We start from the raw sequence: 8,873 nt of genomic DNA on the forward strand, positions 1-8,873 counted from the left end.
TCAGTAAAGAGTACATCCCTCAGGGCACGAGATTCGGACCTCTTCAAGGGGTCGTCTACACCAAAGAAAACGTGCCTCTTCAAGCCAACCGGAAGTACTTTTGGAGGGTAAGTGACCTAATCTTTCAGGGATACTGTTTCTGATGAAAAGTTGCCAAACCGGTTATGACTTTCCCGAGAATTTTAGCAGAAAGGAGCCGGAAGCTTATTCATTCATGCAAGAATACATAAAAAAATGCAGTGGCTTCTTCGGCACGATCGTCTTTCTTTTAAACACACCTATGTTTGGCACGCACGCATGCATTAAAATATGTAGGTATTCCTATTGTGCTTTTAAGGGCTTATTTGGAAAACACAGAGGAAGCTGTGAGAGCCCGTATCCTGTTTGCTGTAGATTCCTGCTCTGTTCTCATACGGTTTACTCAGCAGAAGTTACCAAGTCAGCCTATTTCGAAACCATTCGACAAAAACGTAAAGGATAGCGCAAGTCTTTGGTTTGTGGCCAGATTTTAGAGAAGTCGGGATTCCTGCACAGACAGAGACGCACACACACACACACACACAAATCACTTTCTTTTCAGTTCTTTCTGTTCTCATATCAGCATGCATCTAAGTGAACTTCAGTCTCTTTATCTCCCTGCCAAGGTCACTAGATCTGTCTACATGTTTGTTTATATGCATGGTGTGTGTGTGTGTCTGTGTGTGTATGTGTGCATTTGCATGTCGCTTTGGGTTTTCCTAGTCTGAGCTGTCCTTTCCTTTCTCCGTTTCCTGTAAATCCTTTCAAACTTCCTGTTGCCATAAAGAATTGAAATGACGCATCGTGTCACGTGACCGAAGGCAGGTGGACGGATGTGTCCGTGTGGGTGAAAGTGTGTTTGTGTTTATGAGTCTTCAAGGGTGTAACTGGTTAAAGGAGTGTCTGTGATAGTGGAGATGTCATGCCTCAGCATGTCTGCGGAGTGAATTCCCCCACAAGACTGATAATGAAAGTGGGAGGAGTCGGGGGCGGAGCCTGCGCGTGTGACTGGCAGCATGTGTGGATCGTTTTGACGCCCTGCACTTTATAAAAAGCCTGACATCATTGAAACACAAAGTTAGTCACACATCTTCAGCAGGACAAGCCACACATACACACACACACACTTTCACAGGTCAGGAGACACAGAGGAGTTGATATAAACAGCTGTTTGACAAGCGTTCTGTTCATGGCAGAGGTGAAGAATCATTTGATTTACAGGTTTAAAGAATGATTTTAATGTTGTGATGGTAAACTTGTGATGGTTTTGACACCTGCAGACTCACGCGTTCATGTTTTCCTCTCTCTCTCCATCCAGATCTACAGTGGTGGCCACTTACACCACTTCATCGATGGCTACGACGTCCAGCGCAGCAACTGGATGCGGTTCGCTAACCCGGCGCGCTCGCGGGCCGAACAGAACCTGGTGGCCTGTCAGAACGGCCAGGAGATCTTCTTCTACACCATCCGGCCCGTGGAGCCCAAGCAGGAGCTGCTGGTGTGGTACAGCCCGGAGTTTTCCCAGAGACTGTGTGGCCAGCAGGAGCAACCCGACAGCCTGAAGCCAAGTGAGTCACGGCTCTGGGATTATCCCACATTAGCTGGCATTGGGGAGGGAAAAACTGGATGAAGTGTGCTTTTATGTATAAAGTGTTTTTTTGGTTTTTTTTGCTTTTCTTCTTGTATCTTTATTTATTTCAGAGTTTTAGGATTATTAGTCACATCATTTGTGTATTTTCCCAGTGTCTTTCCTGTGAATCAGGCGACTCCTTTAATGCCTTGAACTGAAACAGATTTATTTTGAACAATTTCACAAATAATTCCAAGGAATCGATCATTGAACAAAAGACTTTTAAAATCATTATTTACAACTTTGAGAATCATTTTTTACAGTGAAGAGTTCAGTAATTAACTAGTAGGCTGTTAATAGTGGTTTTTATTCCCACTTTTGCTTTTCTTCTTGCATCTTTATTGTGTGTATCTCTTGTGCCTTGAACTGAAACAAAGTTGACGTTTTTTTTAAATGTAATTTTCACAAATAATTCCAAGGAATCGGTCATTGAACGAAATGTGAAATTTTGAAGGCTAAAGACTTTTTATTTACAACTTCGAGAATCATTTTTACAGTGCAAGAGTGCAGTAATTAACGGGCACCCTCAGATCTTCTGCGTACACTAGTAATATTGACATCCAAAATATATACGGGCGGATGCTTGATATTTTTTGATTATGTGGCAGTGTCATATACAGTCAAACCAAAATCTATTCAGACACCTTGCTATCCTAACTTACATAAATGAACTGTCCTGCACCCACACATAAAACAAATATTAAAAAATGTATATGGTGTCTGCGTAATTTTTGGTTTTACTGTATAGGTGTACTTTCTTTACATGTTTCACATGACCATTATGTCATTATGCCACTAATAGCAACACACTGTTAAATGTTTACTGAAAATTAGCTGTATATATAATGAACTGTAAATCAGTGATTCGTTTGACACATGAAAACATGAAAGTCACAACACGAAAGTGACTGTCAATGAACCTGTTTGTGTATGAATGTGTGAGTTGTGTGAGTGTGTGCGTATATATTTATGACAAAACGCTGGACTGTCTGGATATTTCTGTCTGAGTAGATGTCATGTGATAGCGCCTATATCACATTGATTCAATCTCACACTGACACTGTTATTTCCTGTCTTATTCACTCCTCGGAATGCATGAATGTCTGTTTTTGTGCGTTTCGTACGTGCATTTGTCTCTGCTATTGTTAAGGACCATTACCTGAGTCATGCCGACAAGTACACGCTTCTCTCTTGTGATGCTTTTACTCAACAATTACAGCTAAATATCCCTCTTTAGAAAGTCATGCACCGTGAAGAACATAACCCTTTCTTAGATCCTCTTCTTTTTAATTTGGAGCATTCAGTGCGCTATCACAAGTTTCACTTCCTTGGTGAGGTTCAAAGAAATCTGTATATTCAGTTTTAAAAGCGTGATATTACATCATACAGCTCTTTTTGCTGGACTTTGTCATCAAGTTCTTCGAACACATCTGCCGATATTTAGTTTAATTCAAAACACGGTGAATATGCACTGCTTCCATTTATCCGTGTTCCTCCGGGATTTGAAAACATATTTATACACATTTGACAGTTGGATTTTGTTCGGAGTTTCAAATATCCATTTTCACTTTCCTCACGGTAGTTAGGAAATACCTAGACGATGCCTGTAAATGTTGCACCAGATTGGGTTTGAGGAACCAAGCTTCGACCACAAGGGTTATACTGTGTTTGTGTAATCTTCCCACTGCTGTGTGACACACTTGAGCCTTGTACCACTCTCCATGATTTAGCAGGTTTTGTCTGAGTCACCACAAAGGTTACTGAAAGAAGCTAGCTGTTGTGGCTTTCTTTTTACAATCTCTGAAGCGAAAGGACAGTAATAATCTGACCTTATCTCGATTCCCTGCATAACAGTAAGAAACAGTTAGTGATTTTTCCCATGGTCGAGGACATCTGCTGTTATGGTGAGTCAGAGTAGTTTCTGAGTGAGAAGTATCACCGTCACATGAGTCTCCTTTCTTCCGATACATACATATGGCCCTCCACCTCACAAACATACACACACCCACACTGCGAACACCCACACGGTTGTAATCTAGGTGCTGTGTGAAAGCAGTACTACCTCTTTGTCAAACAGAAACCAGTCAGAGATCTTCTGCCTGTCAGCTTTGAACTGAAAGAGCTGCCATTTACCATAAGTGAGCGTTTGAGGAGGGAAGGTTATGAGTAGGTGTACGACACACAGACACACAGACAGACAGGCGTGTTCGACGGGTGACCGATGCCGCTCTGCGAAGACTTTGACCTGCTGGGTCAATCTCAGCTGACGTGAAATCTGTTGACTTGCTCACAAGTTTCGGTAACACTGTATTCTGATGGTCCCAGAGTTTTAGTGTCAGTTCTACATTAAACTACTATATATAATGTGTAATAATGCAATGGGGGACTATTTGTGGGTCCTGATAATGCCAAATGTCTTGTTATCAGTAAAAAGTGGCCCACATTATTTTAAATATATCTAGTCAGTGACAGACAAGTATATTCATCTAAAATAATTCAGTATTTTCAGCTTCAGAATCATGAATATGTTTATTCTGGTGTCTCTATTGTCCTCTGCTATGAGTTTCCATCCCCAATGTAAAACTGTAGCAATTTAGCATTCTAAACAGTAAATTTTTTGTTAACCTTTTATCATACGTCTTAGAGTATCGCAATGATGCCATCTCGTGAGTTCGTGAGTATCGTGATATTCATCGAATCGTGACATGAGGGTATCATTAAACACCCAATGAGTTGACATGTACAGTAGTTGCAAAGTTAGTAGAACGTCTAAGTCTCATACTCGTGTTCTCACCTCTGCTGTCTGTCAGCCTTCACACTTCTCTGCACTGTGTGACCTTTATGTCCTCTCTTTTCTACAGAGTACGTGCCTGACATGGACTATCAGAAGCCGTACGTCTACTACCCTAAACAGGCCTCGAGCCCACACAAACTTCAAAGCGAGGGAGAGGAAGACGAGATGGATGAAAAGATCGACGTAGAGGTCATTGAGAGGGACACGCCACCTGACACGCCGGACGAACAGGTCGTGGATTTCAGCAAGAAGATCCACAGAGCTGTTTCACCACAGTTGGTGCATTCTCCACATCCCAACCAGAAGGAGATGACCATGAGCGCTCACCCGTATCCCACCCTGTCTCCGCCGCAAGACCCTCCGCTCCACTTACACGGCCTCTACGGTCATCATCGAGAGGGTTTGATCTCCTACCCTTCCCTGCCCTCTCCCAGACCTCTGCAAGCTCCTTATCCACTTCTACCACAGTACAATCCTCATTATTCCCGTTTGCTGTTGCCCCCATACTCCCCTCCCTTCCCGTCCATGTTGCCCTCGAAAGGGGGTTTCCGGTACAACGGATTCCTGGGAAGTGATGGCTTATCCTACCCTTCAATTCCCCAACCTGGCCTGTTACCAGTTACCCTTCCCTATCCCTCCCCGCTCCATGGAGGACTGAAGGAAAGAGTCCCGAACACTCCCCCCCGGGGAGCCCCGGCGACACCAGAACTCTCCCCTCGGCCAGGTTTCCAGAAGCCTCTCTCTGAATGCGAAGAAGCCATTAACCTCAGCCTGGCTTCGCCCAGGAGCACATCACCTCCATCCTCGTCTTCTCCACCAACACCCGGGTACAAATCTCTCCCGTACCCACTCAAGAAGCAGAACGGCAAAATCAAGTATGAATGCAACGTCTGCCTCAAGACCTTCGGTCAACTGTCCAACCTCAAAGTGAGTACACTTTATTCTAAGTCTTGTTTTGAGAGATGTGGTGTGATGTGGTTAAGACTAAAGGGCCTGTGTTTGCTTTGAAGGTGCACTTGAGGGTCCACAGTGGCGAGAGACCATTCCAGTGCAACTTGTGCAAAAAGAGTTTCACCCAGCTGGCACACTTACAGAAACATCACCTAGTCCACACAGGAGAGAAACCACACGAATGCCAGGTGAGCTCATGTGCTGTGACTCAAGATGAAGTTATATATCCTATTAACATGCCATGACTCACACCTACAACACTGCTTATCTGTGACAGGACCTTTACCTTGTCACTCCTGTTTCCTTAAGAGAAAAGCTTTGTTGTTCAGTAACTAGAGAGGGTGTGACAGTGGCGTCAGCCTGCGCTAGTCATTCATATTGACCAATGAAAATAAATAAGTCCTTTAGTGTGGCTGGCTTGCTGTCTGCATACCAGAGCAACAACGAGACGAGAGAGGTTGTTGTGTGCCGCCTCTTTGAATTACAGTCTGTGATTCTCTTTGAATGTCCACAGGTGTGCCACAAACGCTTCAGCAGCACCAGCAACCTGAAAACACACTTGCGTCTGCACTCGGGAGAGAAGCCGTATCAGTGCAAGCTGTGTGGAGTGAAGTTTACCCAGTACATCCACCTTAAACTCCACCGTCGGCTTCACAGCTCCTGCGACCGCCCGTATACCTGCCAAACCTGCACCCGAGGCTTCATCCATCGCTTCTCCCTACACCTCCACCAGCGCTCCGGATGCTGTCCCAACACCCGTCCCGAGATCCCCGAGCTGGTGGAGCGCTTCGACGCCAGTCACGAGGCCGAGGCTCTTCCGGAGAACGCCGGAGATGCTCAAGTGGACGCCGCCTTGGAGAAATGGCTGGCTAGGAGTCTGGAAAACGGCGAGGGGAAGGAAGATGTGGGATTCCTCAAGGCTTTCAGTACTTCAGTACCTCAGGGAGTGACCATCATGGGTCATCATCACCAGGAGAGAGCCAGCGTGGTTCACTTCAACCATCGGCACTCTATTAAGACTGAGGAGGAGTAGATGACGTATCCCAGCAAGCAATTTTGCTTTTAAAAGACGTCCAACAGCCGTTTAATAGCTAAATCCTGACTATAGATTGACCATGACACTGATATCCTGTAGATATTATTGACATTGGTAACATGATGGGATATCAACCATCGCATGCGCTGCCTGGCCAAAAACTACAATGAATCAGTTTTGACTATAAGTGGGCAACAAATAGCATAGAACATGTCAAAGAAATGAAACTAAACACCTTGTAATCACTGTCGAGTCTATAGTTAACCTAGACGGTGACATGACGGCTATTGCTTGCTGGGATCGCTCCTTCAGGTCTTCCAGAAACCCCTCTAAAAATGCTATCTATGCACAGGGCATTCCCTAGTTGACCAAAAATCCTCTCTTTCCTGGGAAAATCAAAGAGAAGATGCGTAAACCAAGCCAATGAGAGCCGCACCAAACAAATAGTGTTTCCAAAGACTTGAAGAAAGGGATTGCACTTCTACCCTCTGACCTGTTATAGAATGAAGATGTGATTTATAATGTCCTCATCTGGTTTTCAAACCGATGTCAAAGTCTGTTTGTGTGAGTTTGTCTTAACTTATTATTGTTGAGTTTTTTGTTTTTTTTTGTTTTTTGTTTTTTTGTTTTTTGAGCATTGTATCAAATGTTTTAAAACTTGTTTATATGTGTACTTTTTATGTATTTTTTTAAAAAAAATATTGGGATTCTCAGGAATTATGTGTCAATCCCACTATGGACACTATATGTTACAGTCCCAGATGGACTGGATCTTCTCCGTCCATTCCAAGTGTGGTCTGTCTGCGAATGTGTATAAATGGATGTACGTGTCCATGATTTTACCTGGTGTTAAATAATTCTGAATGTGATCTTTTATGAAAGGATGTAAAATGTACCTTTTCAAGGAATCATTCACTGTAGCTTCTAAGAATATCATAGCGGTTTTCTCAGATCCTGAACCCCTTTTGACATTGGAAAGAAAACATGCCTCACTTTTTATTTAATATTTGAAATATTCTTTGTTTTCTTAGTTTAATGTTACTTGGTTGTGTCTACCAATGTTTACTGTTGTCTCTTTAATCCAAACAAGTATTGTTAGCACTATGAAAATGATCAAATCGATGTAGCTGAAACTGAATTTGCCAATCATGAAGATTGCAATACTTCTTTTTTTATAGACTACAGAACTACAGACACAACAGTACCTCATACTAAAAAGTTAAATTGTTAGTTTCATATGTTATGCTCTTTTAATTTATTTGATGTCAGCACTGGAAAAAGCAGGAACTAGATCCAAGTGCAGATATTTGACTGTTAGCTGCAACAGGGTTTAGAAAGGAGACTTTTTGTACAGTTCTTTTGTTATCCTAGTTTATTTTTGACTCAGTCCAAAAGATGTTGATACTTTATATGTGAGAACCTATTTTTGACAAACTTTTATAATGTAGCGCATTAAACATTACTTGTCTAAGACCTCGCTCTGTCCGTGTGATTGTGTGGTTGGTGCCCTTACTCTGTCAACAGAATCAGGTTTTCACACTCGTTCATCAGGCTCATTCGCTTGAAAGTCCCACACAAACGCTGCTCTCTGTGGTCGTATTTCTAGAAAGTAGAGGAACTGAAATTGTTGCTCATCAGCTAAGACTGATCAAAAATGCTCACCATCACATGCATTGCTGTTTTTCATTTTGACGTGAAAAAGAAATCATAAAAACACCCCCAACCTTTACCTAGCGTTACTTTTTACTGTAACAAATAAATAACTCCTCCCAGCGATTAGATTATAAAAGATGATAACAAGACGTATATAATATTTGATTACTTGAAGAGACTTCTGAAATATCTATAGGCTGGTTCAACTAACCTCAACACACACTCCTAAAAACTGCCAAACACCGCAAATGTAACTTTATGCAGAAATTACGATATGTTTGTTTCCACAATGTTTACAATACAATACAAAACAATTAACTAATTAAAAAAAATTCTCAATTAACCCCTTCATTGCTGTTTGCCTGTTTTCTGCATTGTGGCTGATTTGTAGTTTGTATCCCCCAAAAATATATATTTTTTTATTTCCCGTTAATTCCTATGGCGGTCATCTTTGGCCGAGATGAGTAGTTTCAAGTTTCAAAATTAATTAAGTTATAAAGCACATTTAAAAACAGCCACAAGACTGACCAAAGTGCTGTACAAAACATCTAAATACACACTTATTAAGATAATACACACAAATATAATATAATATACACATTTAAGAAAGAAAAAAAAATCAATACGCCAGAGAAAACAAATACATTTTTTAAAGAGACTTTAAAAAGTACAAGTGTGAATTTTCTAATCATATGCACACATTTTTATTATTATTATTATTATTATTATTATTATTATTTTTGGTGTTCACATAAGTGCCACAAAAGTCACCAAGTGTCATAACCTTCCAA

At 41.8% G+C, this 8,873-nt stretch overlaps 1 protein-coding gene across 2 annotated transcripts in view; it reads left to right on the plus strand.

Moving 5' to 3' along the window:
• Positions 1 to 7,902, plus strand: part of prdm1b (PR domain containing 1b, with ZNF domain) — a 14,001-nt gene extending 6,099 nt beyond the window's left edge. Inside the window, exons 3-7 of one of the 2 annotated variants that reach the window (XM_084130255.1) lie at positions 1 to 107; positions 1,337 to 1,586; positions 4,510 to 5,369; positions 5,453 to 5,581; positions 5,908 to 7,902. The exon at positions 1 to 107 is cut by the window's left edge and continues 13 nt beyond it. In XM_084130255.1, the coding sequence (XP_083986381.1) occupies positions 1 to 107; positions 1,337 to 1,586; positions 4,510 to 5,369; positions 5,453 to 5,581; positions 5,908 to 6,426 (1,865 nt within the window). In that variant the 3' untranslated portion in view covers positions 6,427 to 7,902. Of the gene's footprint in view, positions 108 to 1,076; positions 1,217 to 1,336; positions 1,587 to 4,509; positions 5,370 to 5,452; positions 5,582 to 5,907 lie in introns of those variants that run through there. The other variant, XM_084130256.1, reaches the window with a different exon arrangement.
• Positions 7,903 to 8,873: the final 971 nt, after the last annotated feature.

The sequence above is a fragment of the Abramis brama genome, assembly GCF_963993115.1.
Source record: "Abramis brama genome assembly, chromosome: 12".
NCBI lineage: Eukaryota > Metazoa > Chordata > Actinopteri > Cypriniformes > Leuciscidae > Abramis > Abramis brama.